The 21,126-nt window shown below is 42.8% G+C and overlaps 2 protein-coding genes across 9 annotated transcripts in view; one reads left to right on the plus strand and one right to left on the minus strand.

The window, feature by feature from the left end:
• Positions 1–14,581, plus strand: part of LOC124115177 (transmembrane protein 163-like) — a 39,730-nt gene extending 25,149 nt beyond the window's left edge. For 6 of the 7 annotated variants that reach the window (XM_046476078.2, XM_046476082.2, XM_046476077.2 and 3 more), the window contains 7 exons: positions 7,127–7,208; positions 8,498–8,623; positions 8,898–8,941; positions 9,859–9,953; positions 10,653–10,861; positions 11,506–11,647; positions 13,943–14,581. In XM_046476078.2, coding sequence (XP_046332034.2) covers positions 7,127–7,208; positions 8,498–8,623; positions 8,898–8,941; positions 9,859–9,953; positions 10,653–10,861; positions 11,506–11,647; positions 13,943–13,994 — 750 coding nt within the window. In that variant the 3' untranslated portion in view covers positions 13,995–14,581. Of the gene's footprint in view, positions 1–374; positions 1,101–7,126; positions 7,209–8,497; positions 8,624–8,897; positions 8,942–9,858; positions 9,954–10,652; positions 10,862–11,505; positions 11,648–13,942 lie in introns of those variants that run through there. The other variant, XM_046476076.2, reaches the window with a different exon arrangement.
• Positions 14,582–17,319: 2,738 nt separating this feature from the next.
• The window catches only part of LOC124115178 (adipolin-like), a 70,945-nt gene continuing 67,138 nt past the window's right edge, over positions 17,320–21,126 (minus strand). The window contains exons 6-8 of one of the 2 annotated variants that reach the window (XM_046476084.2): positions 19,914–20,116; positions 18,783–18,861; positions 17,320–18,604 (exon numbers count right to left, since the gene is read on the minus strand). In XM_046476084.2, coding sequence (XP_046332040.1) covers positions 18,506–18,604; positions 18,783–18,861; positions 19,914–20,116 — 381 coding nt within the window. In that variant the 3' untranslated portion in view covers positions 17,320–18,505. The remainder of the gene's footprint in view (positions 18,605–18,782; positions 18,862–19,913; positions 20,117–21,126) is intronic. The other variant, XM_046476085.2, reaches the window with a different exon arrangement.

Here is a 21,126-nt window from a genome sequence, read left to right on the forward strand (position 1 = left end):
GGACAAACCGAATAGCGACTCGTGCCCCTCTCGTGGCCATTTTTGCAACCGGGTTCCGTCCTAGCGCAAACGGGCATACCTAAAACAATTGTCAACTCGTTGCGTAATGGTTCACGTATATTCCCCCTTATATTATATATATTTCAGATGCAATTTAAAGCACATCTGGACATGCGGAATTATACAGTATGATTGAACACATTTAACTGTGTCTTGGGTATATTTTTAGATGCAAGACATATGTAAAATCACAATTATTTCTGAGGGATTCTTTGACGAACAACTTGAATTCATACGCGCATTCTGATTGGTTTGTCGTATTTTCGCACATGACATTCATCGATAGGGGGACGAGTCTTCTTGCAGGTTACGGAAAGGGGCGACTCACGGGTTTCTCACTCACAACCCGTTCTCGTGGGTTTCCAAAACAGGAAAATCTAACATCTGCATCACTTCCGGCGTTCCTACAACATCAAACTGCCACGCCGTGATATTATGAAATATTGTTCACAGAGAATAGAACCAAACTCATCACTCACTGTTCTGGGAGGTTTTTTAAAAAAAACTCTATCTTACGTAACAGGAGTTCAGAGTGACTCTGGGATTGACGTTTATCGTTTATAAGTTTGGCCGCCTAACTTTCTGGGTATCACAAATCAAAATATGAAGAGAAAATAACTGCAGAATGTTTAAATTGTTTTAACCGTTGACGGAGACGATCTGAGCGAAGGAGGTGGTGAAAAGACATATCAAAGTCGACCGACCTTTGGTGAATGTGAGCTAAATTGTCCCAATCCTTTTGGAGATAAACATGAGCCGATTTGATGCTCCTATTTATGCACCGCGATAATCCGTGCGATGTATCACACATGAAATAGACTCGAGAACGAACCTTTTGTGCAACTGGGCACGAGCAATCCGTGCAATGTTTGAACCCCCCCCATGAAATCAACACGTGCACGAACAAAAACACGCACTTCTCGCGCAAGCCTTGTCGTTTATCAGACGCAGACGACACAGCCAGCACAAACATGGAGGTTGTTCTTGGGCCCGAAATGATAAAGTTTTACATCAATGAATCTTTAGAATGCACAAGAAAGGTGAGAGCTTTAATTGTCATGTTGATTTTCTAAAGCAGGTGTGTAGGTGCTTGTATCCCCGGGGTTGCATTTATAAGTTACAAATATCAAGTTTTCATTTGTTTGTTGTTTAACGCCGCACTCAGCAAGATTCCTGCTACAGGACGGCGGTCTGTAAATAATCTACGCGATCAACCAAGTCAACGACCCTGATTTATATTATTTACGCTCATAGTTTTTAATTATATAAGATATCTGGTTTTGCAGTAGAGTAACATCTAGTCTCTGAAATGAATATATTTCACACAAAAACAGTTGTTAAATTATAGTTATGAATCTAGACTTGCCAAATATTATAGACTTGCATGGGCTGTATTGGATATATTTGTTTTAGGGTCTGTATGACAGACTAGTTTTGCAGGTGTAGTTGTATTTCCAACAATTAAGTATAGTGAATACCTACATGTGCAATAAAGTAAAATGTTATTAAATAAACACGAAATGCTTTATTACAAAGAGAGATGAACTGGAAAAAACGAAGCCATATACATATTAAATTTTGTGGTGCACATTTAGTGTATCATATATAGAAGGTATTATCTAGAGATTAATATATAGGACACAGGCAGACGCTTTATGTTTATATGTACGTGTAGTGAGACAATACGTTAATTTATATCACAGGGGACATGTTTATGATCTAAAAGAGAGACATATTGTAATATTGTAGGTTTTATTTGACAGGGAGACAATTTTATATAGTTTAGGGCATGTGCTCGAAATTAAGAGGGGATCCTTGTAGACTACTGATTATTCGCTGAAAAGATATTATTAGAACAGAAACAACTCCCTGTAAATTGATGGAGTCTCAGAGAGATGGGAGATCCAGACTTGTTTCATCTAGGGCTATAGCATAACAATGGCAATCATATGGTTTATAGTTTGGGTGGGTGTTGAGGGGTGTGGGGCGGCCCTTGTGGTTTGCACCTATGGTATGTAGAGATCACTATCAGGAAAACTGGATAACCAGAGGTCAATGTCCTAGAATTTGAACCAATCTGAAAGTGATTTCGTATCAATTTTTGACAATTGGGAGCAAAGTAAGTTAAAGGGCTAAGAGAAGTTCGGGTTCATTTTGCCATGTACTTTTTCTGGAATGTGGTGATACGAAGTGTTTGTTGTTTAACGCTGCGCTCAGCAATATTCCAGCTATATGACGGCAGTCTGTAAATAATCGAGTCTGGACCAGACAACCCAGTGATTGACATCATGAGCATCGATCCACGCAAATGGTATAGATGACGTGCATCAACCAAGTCAGCGAGCCTGACCATCCGATCCCGGTTGTCGCCTCTTACGACAAGCATAGTCGCCTTTTACGGCAAGCATCGGTTGCTGAAGACCTATTCTACCCCGGATCTTCACGGGTCTCCTTCCCACTGAACGAACACTTAACCCGGATCGTCACGGGTATTATGCGAAGTGATATCAGTGTTTGCTGTACTCGCGCATAAAGAGCCCACTAGCTACGTAATGCCACCCCGTGTGGAGTACACTACATGGTAGGTCTCAAGTACTCCGGCTTGAAGTTTATATCTGTGTTGCTTAACGCCGCACTCAGCAATATTCCAGCAGTGAGACGGCGCTCTGTAAATAATCGAGTTTGGACCAGACGATCAAGTGATTGACGTCATGATCTTCGCAATTTGGACACGATGAAATGCATCAACCAAGTCATATAGTACTGAGTGTCTGCCTGGATACAGCTTCCGTGATGTAGTGGATAGAGTGTCTGTCCGGAGACCGCCTCCGTGGTGTAGTGGAGAGAGTGTCTACCCGGAGACCGCCTCCGTGGTGTAGTGGATAGAGTGTCTGTCCGGAGACCGCCTCTTCGGTGTAGTGGATAGAGTGTCTACCCGGACACCGCCTCTTCGGTGTAGTGGATAGAGTGTCTACCCGGAGACCGCCTACACGGTGTTGTGGATAGTGTCTGCTCAGAGACCGCCTCCCCGGAGACCGCCTCCCGTGGTGTAGTGGAGAGAGTGTCTACCCGGAAACCGCCTCCGTGGTGTAGTGGATAGAGCGTCTACCCGGAGACCGCCTCCGTGGTGTAGTGGAGAGAGCGTCTGCCCCTCCTTGGTGAAGTGTATAGAGCGTCAGCCCGGAGACGAAAGGTCCATGATTGGCCACGTACGCGTAATACCAGCAAAGGGTAAAACATGGCGCTCGGAATTAAGGGGATAAAACAAAAACTGATCGGCTCGGAATCCATATAATGTGTTTGAGTGGGGTATTCATGTTAAACTGCGGCATGGTATCTCCGTATGCTAGCACCAGCACAATCAGTCACACGCACGCACACACCCGCACGCACGCACACACACACACACACACACACACACGCCCTACAAGTGCAATAATCTTGGTCGCGACGTTAAACTCCATTTCACCTCACCTGTAATTAAGTACATTGTGTTGTATGTGTACGCACCTGCATGTGTTGATGTATACTGACGTCAATAGCTGTAGAGATTGATTTCCTTTATGAATTGTGGGTGCAGGTGGCGTAATTGGCTCTGGATGATAACCGTGATTAAACCTACTGTCTATGACGAGAGCCCCGAGACTGAACTCTGTCACCTAAGATCTAAGATCTTCACTTAACCACCGAGAACTGTATTGATGTCACGTCCTCGGAACCAACATGCCTGCTGTTATTGAGTGGTGTGGTGTGTGGTGTGTGGTGTGTGGTGTGGTGTGGTGTGGTGTGGTGGATGTGGTTCAGTGGTTCAAGCAATGACACCCTGAACTCTGTATGTTTTTGTTTTTTTACCAGAGTGAGTGAATGAGTAAGTATGGTTATTAGGTGTGAAACGGGGAGTTGACATACACGCCCAGTCGTCTAAGGCGCCGCGATTCGCTGTGCAGAGTTGCGTCCCCTGGACACGCCAGAAACCTATGATTGTGGGTTCGAATCCCGGTTCGCCCCGATTATGTTTCTAGGTTTGTCAGCACCATACCCGTGCTCGTGGGTTTCACCGAAGTGGTAAACGTCTAAGACCTGCATCACTTCGGGCTTTCCTCCCACATTAAGCTGACACGCCGTGATATAACTGGAATAATGTTAAAAGCGGCGTTAAACCCAACTCACTCACTCACTCACTCTGAATGTAGTACATGTTATGTTTCAGGCATTATGATAACAGCTCGTCTTCGGCTTACAGTTTACCTTCCATTTAATAAATAGTCATTCATCACTGCCTCACCAGATATAGTCTGTAGAATGACACTCTATCTTCATACAATAGGGGCGGTCGAGAGTGGTTAAACCGTTCGTTCGTCACGCCGAAGACCCGGGTTCAATTCCCGAAATGGGTGCAATGTGTGAAGCCCATTTCTGGTGTCTCCCGCCGTGATATTGCTGAAGCGGCGTAAAATTATTCACTCTTCAACGCAATAAAAACGTGTTTTGCCATGTTCCTGTCTGTGATTTGCCAGTATAATGTTAGGCGGGCGTAGAACCACACGTGCTTTACGAGGAAACTCTTGACTTTAACACTGGCATTGTGTCGTGCTGGCGAGGTAAAGTGGGGTCAATTGAAGCAAGCTGATGTTTCATTTCTGTGTTTTTGTCACATAGTCAATCAAGTTTATTTCGTAATTCAGGACACATGGCCCACAGTACAGTCGTAAGATAATGATATTTTAGGTCACATGTCCAGAGTGTCGATCTCATGTTAAATTAGTTACATAAATATAAAGCTATCAAGCGTAGTACATTAATGTCACAGGATTTAAATAAATTTGCAAAGATCTTACCTTCATAATATTTCACATTCTTTACATGTAGATACTGTATAGGTATATTTAACAATAACCTTTGACAAATAATGTTGACTCAAAAGTTGTGAAGAGATATTCGAAATTTACGCATTGCTCTAACTAATATTTTGTCTCTATACTGTTCCACTATATATAATTTGGGTTGCAGAAGAGATTTTATATTAGTATAACTGCAAAAGCAGGCGACTACAAACTGTGGTTCCATGATTTGAAATATATATCTCTTAAGCGTCTTCTTAAAACATGTTCTTGTCACCAACATCTTGGAATAACCACACACACGCAAAATAGCCATTAAATAATGCCCGATTGACTTTTCAGTTCTCATCTTAGACTTTAAGCATAACATAACTTTAGAAGGGTTATCGACTTGCATTCATTCGCAAAAGCTTAATCCAGTACTTTATTATTTATAAACATACAATGACGTTCAGTTTAACCCAGAATCGATTTGTTTGCTGCAAATTTACCCACTTCAAGAAAACGTTTAAAATAGCAAGTTTGTATCTTTTGCAATTGTATCAGGATAGTTAATACCCCATATTTCCGAACCATACAACAATATATTTTGTGCCAAGTTGAACCACAACACCACTATGTCCCCAAACATTTCTTTCCTCATGTTATGAGGGCTTCACCTATGAAAAAATGACCCATTACATAGGCCAAGTTACGGAGCCATGCATCAGTTCAACTTTTAGCTTAACAAGATATTTTTTTCAAACAAATCCTTCGAGCTAAACAATTATTTGTTGCAGCCTTGAAGAGTATAGAAATTCGAGTCATCGCGTACGTCTGGTTGAAACACGTTAGCATAAAACACAACCTCAAAACTAATATACTTTGTAACATTCTTTGGATTAATTTTGTATGAATGAGTGAGTGACTGAGTTGTGTTTAACGCCGTTTTAACAGTTTTCCAGTCATATCACGGCGTGCCAGCTTAATGTGGGAGGAAAGCCCGAAGTGATGCATGTCTTAGACGCACTGGTATGGTGCTGACAAACCTAGAAACATAATCGGGGCGAACCGGGATTCGAACCCACAATCAAAGGTTTCTGGCGTGCCCAAGGGACGCAACTCTGCACAGAACTTTGTATGAATTAATATTAACATATAAAGGTATGTTGCGTCAATTGTTCTCATCGAAACTTTGTTGAGGAATAATAATCGCGGCTAATGCGCATGACCCAAGCCTAAAGAGAAATAGTTTTTAGGTACCTGCGTCTACATGGACACGCACATCTTCCCGAGGCAAGTGAGTTAACTGACTATAAAAGTCCAGTTTTCACCCTTGCCGAACAAGGCTGGAATTCCTGGGCTCGATCGTAGCGACACCAGTGGCTATTACGAGTTATGTCCCTTTTATGCCTCTCCTATGGACCAATCAGATTCCACCTCTCGTATCACTTCCTTTTATTTCAAACAAAACGGCGGCGCCCAGTCAAGACGATCTGATCGATAATCAAGATCTATATATTGTGACAAAATAAGTCTAAAATCGCGAATTACATCAAATCACGTGAGCACCTTGATTGAAAACATGAAAAGATTTAGAAAATATCTGTTGACAACGAGTTAGCAGTGCACATGCTTTGCAAATCCTGCAATCGACCGAAATCTGCGTGACAGTTTATAAACCAGATTTCGATTTCGTTGCGCGATTTTGTTTGGACTATGCATAGACTCGTTAGGTCAGCCAAAATGTAACTCCATAATACCAGCCTAGTTCGGCAAGGGTGGTAAGTGGACTTTTGTAGTCAGTTAACGCACTTGCCTCGGGAAGATGGGACACGCACAAACAAAAGAGATATCCATCGACTAACTGTGCTGTTTTGAAGTTACGATAACTCAAGTCAAGTCACGGCGGTGAGAATGTGAGTGAGTGAGTTTGGGTTAACGCCACTTTTACCAAAGGGAGTAGCTATTTGGCTCTCAGCAATTTCGGTTTGAGATCAGCATTAAGTAATGTATTGGAGCTCAATTATTTTTAAGTAATAAACAGGTGCTCAATTATATTATTTTAAGTAAATAGAAATAACTAACTTTATCTTCGGACACTTGTCTGCAAGAAACGGTACGTTTTATTTATACCTACAATGGGGGGCATATTTCAATCCAGTGGCGAGCGTACTTCAGGATATACCCACCGTGTTCTATTCTGCAGTGATAATGTGTAATGGTGCACTCTTGTGTTGTTCCAGGCTGACGTTGTCGAACTCCAACCGATGCAGCTAGCATCACCCGCCAGCTCGGCGCGAACACATGGAACATACAGTGAGGAAGGTGAGACATCCGGGTTACAATACGTCTTCAGCAACAGACCGCCGTCATAGAGCAGGGATATTGCTGAATGCGGCGTCAAACAACAGACAAACAAACAATCAAACAAGCTGAACATGCTACATTGTGTAATTACTCACAAAGGTTCTTGTACTAGTATTTAAAAAAAAGAAAAAATTGTCCTGCGTACCTGTACGCAAAGTAATTGGTTTCTGCATATCTTACACAGTGACGCAGCTTATCTGGAGCTGGTTGAAGAGTCAGAATACATGTGACACCTGTAGATCGTTGATGATAGGCTATACCATCCTCATCCACCATCTGCTGGAGTCTATATGGCTTCAGTCGTTGTATCGATTACAAGTAGTCGTGTGTCTTCTACAAATCAATTGTAACTGTGATATAACCATTTTTCTTTGGCTTTGCCCACAAATATTTCCGATTTCATTTATCGACATTTTAAACCACAATAGCAAAGAAGTTGGTACATTTACATTAACAGGGCGATTTTGCTTTGAGATGATGAGGTGGCACTTAAGGTGTCACCAGCAGTTTCCCTTAGGTCGCTTTTATTGTCACGATTCCGATTAAAATTGAGTTTCAATAAAATCAGTTTGTAATAACAATATCCGCACTTGTATGGTGTGAGGATGTATTGCCTTTACCTGGTTTTAACGCAGCCCGCGTGAGGTTCCCAGTAGGGATGTTACAAATTATATCATGTGTTCTGTACTTTTCTAGACCGCCTCCGTGGTCTAATGGTAGAGCGTCCGCCCGGAGAGCGGAAGGTCCGGAGTTCGGTCCCCGGCCGCGTCATACCAAAAGACGTTAAAAGATGGTACTTGTTGTTACCCTGGCGCTCGGCATTAAGGGGCTAAAACAAGGACTGGTCGGCTCGGAGTCAGTATACTGTGTCTGAGTAGGGTATTCATGTTAAACTGCGGCATGGTATCTCAGTGTGCTAGCACTATAAATCGGCATCAGTCCAGACTAGTACAAGCAGCCGAAAACACACACACACACACATACACCTGCATGCACGTCGCTAAATAAGTGCAATAATCTTGGACGCGACGTTAAACTCCATTTCACCTCACCTCACCTGTACTTTTCTTCTCGGAGAATACGAGGACAACCTTATTGTTGTCAATGACTACCGTAATTGATTTCGAAGATTGTGGATTTTAATACTAAGTCTTATCAACTGACGTAATGTCAATAGCAAGATGGTTGCTTGTGTTCTTTTATTGCTTCGTAGCAGAGTTGTATTACCTGTCTCCATCTCTCCACAGATTACCTGACCAAGGACAGCCACCACCGAGTCACCTACAGCACCGCCACCCGACTCCGTGTGGCTGCCATAGCAGTTTCCTGGGCGTCTGTGGTCTTTGCTCTGTCGACGGGCATCGTTGCTATTGGTAGGTGTCTCACTCGTCTCCGTGAAGAGTGAGTTAGTAAACTGTTATTCTCCCTCACGGTCTGATTCCTCCATTTGGTTCTGTTGTGAACACACACATTCTCCCAGGTCACACAGACCCTAATGGACCCAATCTCCTCGAGGTATGTGCCTATTTTAATGAAACAGAAGGAATACACACGTACAGCGATGCAAATAACATTTACAAGAATATTCTTGTCTCTTGTTAACGTTGCTGAAACCATAATATCTCCAAACTTCATCTTCTGTTTCAGTTTTCAGTACTCTCGAAAGGAGCCAATCGCTGTTTGGTTATGGGGTAAGTGGAATGTGATCTATATCTGTGTTTGTATGTCATATTCGAACTCCATTACTCAACGTTTAAACTATTGATATTTAGTATTGATCATTCAGACACAACAGCGCCAACGTAAAACCTTTACTCCTGGCGTTAAATAAAAAAACCCAAACAATTCTCATTATTTTTTCTCATTGATTTATCAGTCTGAATTGTCGCCAAATGATTTTCAGAAGATCGAAGTTAGCTTCTACATTAATCACCTTCACTAAAATGTCTTCCAACTATGTCTGCCACGACAAAGCAGGACACAATACTAATAGTCTATAAATCTATATGTCATACAATGCTAACACCTATATCATAAATCTATATGTCACACAATATTAATACATACAGGTATATTATAAATGTATATGCCATACAATACCGATACCTTTCACAGATCTATATGCCACACAATATTAAAACCGATGTCATAAATCTATATGCCATACCATATTTATGCCTGTATCATAAGTGTATTATACCATACAATATTTATACCTATATCATAAATCTATATGCCATATAATATTTATACCTATATAATAAATCTATATGCCATACAATATTAATACCTATGTTATAAATCTACATGCCATACCATTTTTATACCTATATTATAAGTGTATTATGCAACACAATATTTATACCTATAGCATAAATCTACATGCCATACAATATTTATATCTATAGCATAAATCTATATGCTATACAATATTTATACCTTTATCAAACGTCTATATACCAACACATTATATATGTGATGAGACAGTAAACAGAAGTTGGTGGTTATAAGATAAGATGGCTGCAACTACTGTCTGGCTGAAAATGACACGCGATCTTGTCGGTTTTGTTCATATTGATTAAACATCAATGTTGTTTGCATTGTCCAGTTGGACGCTATTTTGGACGGGATCTCGTCCATGGTCGTCCTGTGGAGATTTTACGGTAGTGACCGATCCGTATACTCAGCTAAACGGGAACGAATGTAAGTATAGCCTACAGATGTATCTTTTCATGGAGCCTTGTCCAAGTCTTCTGAGGCACCGTTATTCCGTGTCGATTTAGTCCCTTAGTCCAGCCAGGATCTGATGGTCATGGGTTCGATGGCAAGATTCGCCCAGATTATGACCCTTGGTTTGTCCGCACCATTCCTTGACAGAATAGTCCCGGTGGTACAGGATGCTCGGATAGTACTTGGAACATAATCGTCATCTTAGGGTTTTGCTGAACTGTTTTACGGAAGTGTTTTTTCTGAACTATTTTTTCTGAACTGTTTTCTGAAGTGTTCTACGGAGGTGTTTTACGGAAGTGTTTTTCTGAACTGTTTTACGGAAGTGTTTTTCTGAACTGTTTTCTGAACTGTTTTACAGAAGTCTTTTACGAAAGTGTTTTTCTAAAGTGGTCTACGGAGGTGTTTTTCTGAAGTGTTTTTCTGAACTGTTCTCTCAAGTGTTTTACGGAAGTGTTTAACGGAAGTGTTTTTCTGAAGTGGGTTACGGAGGTGTTTTACGATTAGCGTGACTGTCACGATGGACTTTCATTCGACGTTCTGGACTATTGTTGTGACAGCCATTGTTAAAAGTGACGTTCAACCAAACACCACTCACTCTGTCAGTGACACACTTGATTGTGTACATCAGGAACCTCTCCCACAAAATAATCCCGTTTCTTGTTTCTCTTCCAGTGCCTGTATCGTCATATCGCTGCTGTTTCTGGTAGCAGCCACGTGTTTGGTCGGCAAATCTGCCAACGCTCTTGCTATGGAAGTGAAGGAGACAGGCAGCGACATCTTGTATGGGCTGGCGATATGTAACGCCCTCGTCTCTCTCGCCCTTGCCATCACCAAGGTCATCCTTGGCTATAAACTGGAAAGCAAAGCTTTAATAACCGACAGTAAGCAATTGGAGAATAGCAAAAAATTTAGAATGTTTTGCTAGATGTGTACATGCATCATTACTGTTTTGTATGTAGTCATTGTAAAAGACGTTCATGTACATTTAGTATATATGTCCGTATGATGTTTTGTTTGTTTGTTTGTTTGTTGTTTAACGCTGCACTCAGCAATATTCTAGCTATATGACGGCGGTCTGTAAATAATCGCGGCTGGACCAGACAATTCAGTGATTGAAATCATAAGCATCAATCCACACAATTGGTATACGATGACAATCATCAACCAAGTCCCGTTTGTCGCTTCTTACGACAAGCATAGTCGCCTTTTACGACAAGCATGGGTTGCTGGAGACCTATTCTATCCGGTCCCGTACAATGTAATGTTTAACTTACATTTAGTCTGGTCATACATTTTGTATATTCCATCTCCGGGTTCCAGGGGCGGTGGGGTAGCCTGGTGGTTAAAGTGCTCGTCAAGCCGAAGCTTCGGGTTCGATTCTCCAAAGGATACAATGTATGAAGCCCATTTCTGGTGCCCCCGTCATATTGCTGGAATATTGCTGAAATGCGGCGTACAATCATATTCACTCACCATGTGATTCAATGACCTGTTCATTTGATTACAAACAATTGTTCGTTTGCAGGCGTGATAACCTTCACGGGCTCTGCTGTGAGTTTCGGCACTCTGTGCAGCCTATTGGCGACGGAGAAGAGTGACGACTTTTGGTACCTGGATCCCGTTGTCGGAATGCTGTGCGGAGCGTTCCTGTTGGCGTGGGGAATCAAGTAAGTGTAGACGTTTGTCCACATAGGATGACAGTGGTGAAATAAAGCTGAAGGGGTTGTTGTCGGCACGGGTACAACAGGTATGTACCCCATGTATCTCGTTGTGCAGAAATGAACCCTAACCAAAATCGGAATACAGAACAAAACCCTAGGAAGAAAAGAGACTTCCGGTATGGAATGTCCGCGATGCCCAGCATGCACTCGTAACCAGCAAGGCGAACCGAACTACTACATGAACCGGTTTCGGTTTGAGTAATATGGACTCATCCGCCGTTTTGGGAACAGAGCACCGTTCTGTATTCTGATTTTGGTTAAGGTACATTTTTCTGTACACCGAAGTACCTCGGGTACATCTCGCCCACATTTAATATTTACGCCATGGAAGTTGGTTTCCTGGCACCAACTGAATAAATGGTTTGAAATTTATAAATAGACTCTCAAAAGCGTACCGTCAGTGATTCAAATGCTCCATCCTTTTGTCAGGAAGGGGCACGCTAACGGGATCGGGTGGTCAGGCTCGGTGATGCATGTCATCGTATCCAAATTGCGTAGATCGATGGTCATGATATCAATTACTGGATTGTCCGGTCCAGACTCGATTATTTACAGACAGCCGTCATGTAGCTGGATTATATTAAATAACAAACAATAAGCTAAACGAACGAGCACTTCACCTTCAGTGTCCAGTCCGATGAGACACAACTCTAAAGACTGCCTTAGAATGGGGCATCTGTTTAAGTGTGTCAGGTATTATTGCTGCTCAAACACGCCAATTGCCACGTCTATAGGCCTATATACATACCCGTGTTGTTACATAAACAAATTAATATCAACAATAAGGCCACATGCCACGGATGACATGTATATCCGAGGCAATTTAGGCCACACCCTTTTTCTACTTGTTTTACGGAGTTTTGACATGACAAAACAAACCCCAAACAATTCAATATATTTTAGTTTAGTTATGAAAAAAATCCAGCGGTTTTGTGTGGGGGAAGAGACTGTTGTCAATTCAAACCTGTTGTTAACTGTTGTGCACCTAAACATCAATTTCAGGAACAACAAACTTAATTTCAACTCCCATGTTTAATTTTTGTCAACTTCAGTGGGTCCTTGTTCAGACAATATTGTTTGGTGTAATATGCTATCAGCTTTTCGGCGGGATAAGAATAGAGCAAATGCCGATTTGTTCCCCCTTCTTTAACACAATGTACAGTTGGCGGGTCAATAACGCAAGGAATCAAATGTATACCTGCGTGGATTACTGAATAGGTCCATTGACGTCATCCAGGTGGCAAGAGCTCACCAAATCGAGTTGGTTGTATTCGAGCGACATCAGGGGCGGTCGGGTAGCCTAGTGGTTAAAGCGTTGGCTCGTCACGCCGAAGACCCGGGTTCAATTCCCGACATGGGTACAATGTGTGAAGCCCATTTCTAGTGTCCCCCGCCGTGATATTGCTGGAATATTGCTAAAAGCGCCGTAAAATCAAACTCACTCACTCGTAACGGGTATAATCCACAGAGGGTTACATGAGGATTGGCTGGCTACAATGTGCGACCTGGTTGATTGTGTATCATCAAACACGGCGGCATTGACAGTTATTCAACGGCGTTAGTCAACCAGTAGTTTGCCTGATTGAAACAACAACTTAAAACTTGAAAACCTGTTAGCATAAACATTGCGGATATAGGTCGGGGTGATCCTCTTTGTACATATTAAAGTAATAAAACAAACAGTTTTATCTCAGGGCCTTTATCAATATTTATATATTTTTCGAATACTCGACAGTTAGCACATAAAGCATAGAAGCATATTCGACAGGACATCGGCTTCACATAAGACTCTGCCGACATCTGGCCTATGCAAACTATCATTGACTTGCATGGGTTTTGTTTTCTGACAAGTCAGGTCGGGTCTGCTCGTCAAGTAGCAATTCTAAGATGGGGCGTGTTTGTAGGAACGTGAAAGTGAATCTATCAGTTTTATCTAAGGGCCCTTATCAATATATATATGTATGTGTGGGAGGAAAGCTCGAAGTGATGCAGGTCTCAGACGTTTACCACGAGCACGGGTATGGCGCTGACAAACCTAGAAACATAATCGGGGCGAACCGGGATTCGAACCCACGCCCTGTCATACAACGTTCTGGACATGTACGTCATTTTCGCATGGGTTTTGTTTTCTCAGGTCGGGTTTGCCCGTCAAGAGCAATTCTAAGATGGGGCGTGTTAGGAGGAAAGTGAAAATAAATCATTTATAAATGTGTCTCATTTTGGTGTGGTCTGTTTTCACAGGTTGTTAACGGAGATGGTTTGCTGCTACAGAGGGGCTGCTGTTGAATCTTGACGCAGTCGGAAATATGTTCTAGGTCCATGCAAATTTCGGATATTTAGCTACATACAAGTCGCAACAGTGGACACGTGCAGTCAGCACAAATCGGTGGAAATGTCAAGATATTTATTTTTTCCCATTCACGGAGTATAGTATGCAGAATGTATTTAGTGAAGACATCTTATATTTATGTAAAATCAAAGTCGACATACAATCCACTCAGGTATACAATAATACCGTATATCAGTCAGTCAGGCGTCACGTTGTGTCGGAAGTACTGTCTGTCCGACGCAGTGACGCCATTATATTCAGAGCTGACTGAGATTAGGTATGCCAACACACAGTGAATGGGGCGTTTGGCTTTTCGTGTCAAACAACATATTTATAGCATCTATATGAAAACAGTTGACATTTCACAATTCCGCCGGAAAGCTCCTATTTATTCTCGTTCTTTAGATTCTTCTGTCGAGATTCACAAGTAACGTCATAAACATAAAATGGTTCCAGCCCGAAATATTAGCCCTCTAGCTCCCATCATGTGTTTCAGGATTCCGGGTAAGAACTGATCCCCATCAACGGCCGTATGGGTGGGGTGGGGTGGGGTGGGGTGGGGTGTGGTGTGGTGTGGGAGGATCAGGCTCGGTTACCTGGGTGATTGCGTGTCATCGCACCCAGCAGCGTGGTTCGTCGTTCATAGATTGTCTTGTCCATGCTCGATTTTTTTACAGGCCGCCGTTATATAGCTGGAATATTGCTGAGTGCAGCGTATATCAACAAACAAAATAACTGAAGTTGGTGTTAGCTATTTACTGACTTGTTGACATCTGTTTGAATTGGCGTTAACCAAAATTCACTGTAACCGAAACAGGGACTAAAGCGGCGCCAAATTCACTCACGCATCATTTTTGTGTTATGTTTCAATATGCTTTTTTTCAGAAAGGAAAAACAAAAATATGAAACAAAACGCACAAATATCAGAAAAGTAGGTGGCACCAGCTGCAGTAATGGAACTGAAGTACATCTATTGAAGCATTGAAGTAATATACAGGGCGTTACGTATGCTTCGTAGTGGATGTTGAAGGGGAGATTCTCTGATCATATTAATAAAACAGCATTGGCAATATCTGCACGCCCATATCTATGTGTCTATGAAAATGTTACTCGAACCGTAACGAAATAAAGCTTTTACAAGGCCTACCATTAGCGTGTGGTATAAAAGTGTATGGACGCTGAATTGTTTGTATTATATCAATACATTGTCGCTGTTCGATAACCATTGTTGTATTAAAACATACTATTGTTCTATTGTTCCAATCAAGTATATATTATCAAAGTTGATATCAATAAATGTGATACGTATGTTGTCAGCTTATGTTATTGTATTTATAAATCCTAGGTGGGTATACTTCAGTGCATGTACAGCTGTGTCCGGAGGTTGTGAGTTTTCAGCGGTCTCCGTGTGTATCAACGTGATGTTACGGACCGCGGGCATTTAACCTGAATTGGTATAATTAATAATTTCATCTGGGTTTGTACGAGAAGGCCCATATCTACTATTACTCGAGCGTGTTCCAGACACGTGCAGTTAGTACAAAACCGTGCATATCTACCATTACTCGAGCGTGTTCCAGACACGTGCAGTTAGTACAAAACCGTCCATATCTACCATTACTCGAGCGTGTTCCAGACACATGCAGTCAGTACAAAACCGTCCATATCTACCATTACTCGAGCGTGTTCCAGGCACGTGCAGTTAGTACAAAATCGTCCATATCTACCATTACTCCAGCGTGTTCGAGGCACGTGCAGTTAGTACAAAACCGTCCATATCTACCATTACTCGACCGTGTTCTAGACACGTGCAGTTAGTACAAAACCGTCCATATCTACCATTACTCGAGCGTGTTCCAGGCACGTGCAGTTAGTACAAAACCGTCCATATCTACCATTACTCGAGCGTGTTCCAGACACGTGCAGTTAGTACAAAACCGTCCATATCTACTATGACTCGAGCGTGTTCCAGGCACATGCAGTCAGTACAAAATCGTCCATATCTACCATTACTCGAGCGTGTTCTAGACACGTGCAGTTAGTACAAAACCGTCCATATCTACCATTACTCGAGCGTGTTCCAGGCACGTGCAGTTAGTACAAAACCGTCCATATCTACCATTACTTGAGCGTGTTCCAGGCACATGCAGTTAGTACAAAACCGTCCATATCTACTATGACTCGAGCGTGTTCGAGGCACGTGCAGTTAGTACAATATCGTCCATATCTACCATTACTCGAGCGTGTTCTAGACACGTGCAGTTAGTACAAAACCGTCCATATCTACCATTACTCGAGCGTGTTCCAGGCACGTGCAGTTAGTACAAAACCGTCCATATCTACCATTACTTGAGCGTGTTCCAGGCACATGCAGTTAGTACAAAACCGCCCATATCTACCATTACTCGAGCGTGTTCCAGGCACGTGCAGTTAGTACAAAACCGTCCATATCTACCATTACTCGAGCGTGTTCCAGGCACGTGCAGTTAGTACAAAACCGTCCATATCTACCATTACTCGAGCGTGTTCCAGGCACGTGCAGTCAGTACAAAACCGTCCATATCTACCATTACTCGACCGTGTTCCAGTGCGCGTACGGGCAGGGTACGGCCACAATTCGCTGTGAAGAGTGCGTCCTATTTAATTATGATCCTAGATCGAATTCCAGATTTGTTCGATTCTTGGTTTTGAGAGCTATTCATGTCCTGATGGGATTCACCATATTGATCTATGCCGTACATCTGCATAACTCGCCTCGCATCATGCTGACTCGCCATGGTATAACTGAAATACTTTACAAAGCGGCCTTAAACCTAACTCACTCAGTGAGATACTCGAAAAATACTTCCTCACACGAAAATTCCGACGATGCCAAGACACCACGTCATAATGAAGGTGAGGACAGGATCAGTATTTAGTTTGATAATTCATTTGTTCAAAATGAAGCTCATGTCGTGATAAACAGTCTAGGGGAGATCACTCTTCTAACTTTTCTTTGACGGTAAAATTAAGCATTAAAAATTAAATTAAAATTAAGTACAATCACTGGTAATATTTCAGAAAACATGAAAATACCTCTTCCAGATTCAACCCTATCACGATGCTTGGTGTGCCTGCACCATAACGCTTCGAACCTGCATGACTTCTGGCTTTCCCCCCAAATTAAGCCAACAAAGTGGCGTCAGGCCCCACTCGCTCTCTTATGTCGGGGGCGGTGGGGTAGCCTTGTGGTTAAAGCGTTTGCTCGTCACGCCGAAGGCCCAGATTCGATTCCCTATATGGGTACAATGTGTGCAGCCCTTTTTCTGCTGGATATTACCGGAATGCCAATTTCTAAAAACGGCGTAAAACTATACTTACTCATTCACTTTGTCGCTGTCAGCGACCCCAGGGTTAAAGAGTTTAGGGTAGGCGATCTCTTTAAGTTATTAAAAACAAAACAACGCAAAGCACGGTAATTCCTATGACAATAAATAGTTTTATACAATCACTAAAGAAGGTCATAAATCACGTGTTCATGCATTCTATTAACCGATGACTCAGAGTACAGAAATATATAAACGTCACATGGAGTCGGGACATTGAAGTAGTCCGAAACTTCAGATCCCGTAACTGGCGTTCTTTAAAAACTTAATTTCACGAACTTTGTGTTTTTTGATAGTGTCACGGACGCATATTACTTCCTGTTCACTGTCAACTCTACTTTGCGGATTTATCAAGGAATACTATCACGAAGGAATACCATTATAGTCGCCATAGAAACGTGGCCTGAAGCTTCGGGCTACTGATGTAAGGCAGATGAAAGTAGATACATCGGTGATGTCAAAATGTCGCTATATACGTAGAACTGAATATTCACAACACCTGGCTTATAAGTCATTGTTCACATAGGCAACAGTCCTCGTGCCTAGCTTTGCGTCATGATTTGGTGTCGAACCGTGAACCTAAACAACTTGACTGCCCGACACACATCAACAAGGGTTCGTCGATTTCAACCAGGGGAGTTCCACACGTTCGTTTGTGATTGTTAAGAACTTGATATGTATTCTTTAAATTCATTCTTCTTTAACTTCACGGTCAATCTGAATTCAAAACACCCATCAAGAATCACCATGACCTTTTCTGGCAGTTCATGTCCATATGTGATCAACCTTCAAGTCACCTGTTTTGTCATGTGATCAGTAACCATCAAGGTGTTCTTTCTCGCCTTCACACAACATGGACTAGCTCAACAATATACAGACAAAACAATCGTAACCTGGTCGGAGGCCATGTTGTATATCACCAGCAGCCGGAAAGAGCAGCAAAGGTCGATCACGTGACAATCCTTTCACAACCTTTGGGGAACCGCGATACGAGGTAAATGCAGCAGTGTTAAACGACGTGCCAAGTCACGTGATCTTGAAATTGTTTCTGCTCAGATTCATGACAAAATGTCAAAGAGGTAGTGACGTCACATGTCCCGGCATGCACTGCTAAACGCCGAAGAGAATCCCAGTAAAGTCTGATCCGTTCTGTATCCTGACAACGATACCGGAAGAGTTATCCATGTAGACTGATGCATACTGCCCGGCCTGAAACGAGAACGAGGCTGTAATTTAAACCGGCGCTGACAAATCTGAGGAGAGTTCATTCTTTAAAAAAAGAGACATAACTGATAGGTACAAATGAAGTATCAAATGCGTGCTATTTACTCGGCTTTTGGCCAAGAAAATTTACTTTGACCTTGACCTTTATATTCCAATGACTGACCTTTAGTTCCAACAGTCCACTGACGCTGGTTGTGAAGAGCTTGCTGTTGGTCTCGAGACCCGTTACGTACTCGAGGGACCTGAAATGATTAAACAGCAACAGTAACAACAGCGGGGGCACACCCGCAACAGCGTCGACACATATAGTTCCTTACAAGTTAAACACTTTCAGGTGGCCCAGTGGCAAAGGCGCCGCAAACCGTTGTTTAGATTTGCCTCCCTTAACCGGGGGTCCGCTGATGGCCGTTTCAAATCCTAGATTCGTTCTCATTATGGTCCTGGATTTGCCAGCACCAGTTTCTGGGTTTCACAAAACGGTAAATAGTTAAGACCTTGAGCACGTCTCTCCCCAAATCGATCTGGCACACAATGACATAACTGAGATAATGTTCAAAGTGGCGTCACTCACTGTAACTGCCAGAGGCACGGGTGGCCCAGTCGTCTAAGGCGCCGCAATTGGTTGTGCAGTGTTGCGTCCGTTGGACGCACCAGAAACGTATGATCCTGGTTCGCCCCGATTCTGTATGTTGGTTTATCAGCACCATGCCCGTGCTGGTGTGTTTCACGAAAGTGGGGCAAGTCTGAGACCTGCATCACTTCGGGCTTTCCTCCCACATTAAGCTGACACGCCGCTATATAACTGAAATACTGTTAAAACGGCCTCAAACCAAACTCACTCTGATGGTTGGATTCCAAAGTACGTGTACAATCGCCCCCAGAGTCCCCCCCCAGTACCGCCCAGTCAACTCGGAGTCAGTATGCTGTCTGTGCGTGGGGCATTCACGTTAAAATGTAGTATTGTATCTCAGTCCGGACAAGTACAAGTACGCAAACACACCAACGCACGTCGTAATACAAGCGCAATTATCTGTAGTGCGACGTTAAACCATATTTCACCTCACCTAATTTCAAGGAAATGATTTTAAGAACGCTTCTCTCCCCAATCATGAACATCGATCCACGCAATTGGGATACGATGACATGCATCAACCAAGTCAGCGAGCTTGACCATCCCATCCGTTAGTCGCCTCTTACGACAAGCTTAGTCGCCTTTAACGGCATGCATGGGTTGCTGAAGACCTATTTTAACAGTAATGAAAGTACGATGATTTTCAGATGTGATTCTACTTACGTGTTTTTCTGGCACAATGAGTCTATGCAGACTTGGACCTTGATGTTGTCCCGCTTCCTCAAACGTTTGCTGCCTCGACCCTTCTTCTTGATTTGAATATGCAAATTAGCAGCAAAGTGGTAGACCCCATCACGTGGTGCCACAAAGCGGCCGTCTCGGGCGTTGAAGACATCCCCTCTGTGGAAAGCCCCGCCACCAAACGGCTGAAAGCATATGAATAAATAAACTAATATAAAACAAAATGTATTGACTTACGTATCGCAGACATAACGCAACAAAAATACATTCGGGAACAATTCTATTTGTTTACGTCATTGCAACGCAAAACACTCGGTGTTTTAAGGAAATCAAGGTTCGTGACGTTATGTTCATGTCCGAACTGGGGTACAAGTGAGTATAGTTTTACGCCGCTTTCAGAAATATCCCGGCGGGGACACAAGAAAAGGGCTTCACACATTATACCCATGTGGATGATCGAAACCGGGCTCTCGGCGTGACGAGCGAACACTTTAACCACTAGGCTACCCCACCACGCTAATACTGTCTATCATTATGTAAGCAATATGCCACGCAAGAGTAGTGATCTCTCCACACACCACCCTTAGAAACATGCTGTCCCGAAAAGATCCGTTTGTTTGTCCTGAGGGGCGACTGTGCTTGAAGCGAGAGGAAACTAACGGGATCGGTTGGTCAGACTCGCTGACTTGGTTGATGCATGTCATCTTTACCCAATGGCGTAGATCGATGCTCATGACTTCAAGCACTGGATTGTCAGGTTCAGACTCGATGATTTTCGGATCGCCGTCATATGGCTGGAATAATGCTGAGTGCGGCGTTAAAAGTTTGCATTTTATATTTGTGTGATGATTTCACTTGTGGACCATTCTAACCATGAAGACCGCCTCCGTGGTCAAGTGGTATAGCGTCCGCCCGGAGAGCGGAAGATCCGGGGTTCGATCCCTGGCCGCGTCATACCAAAAGACGTTAAAAGATGGTACTTGTTGTTACCCTGTCTGGCGCTCGGCATTAAGGGGTTAAAACAAGGACTAGTCGGCTCGGAGTCAGTATACTGTGTCTGAGTGGGGTATTCATGTTAAACTGCCGTATAGTATCTCAGTGTGCTAGCACTATAAATTGGCATCAGTTCGGCCTAGTTCAAGCAGCCACACAAACACACACACACACGTGCATACACGTCGCTATATAAGTACAA

The sequence above is a fragment of the Haliotis rufescens genome, unplaced genomic scaffold, assembly GCF_023055435.1.
Source record: "Haliotis rufescens isolate VD_foot unplaced genomic scaffold, xgHalRufe1.0.p SCAF_13, whole genome shotgun sequence".
Classification (NCBI taxonomy): Eukaryota; Metazoa; Mollusca; class Gastropoda; order Lepetellida; family Haliotidae; genus Haliotis; species Haliotis rufescens.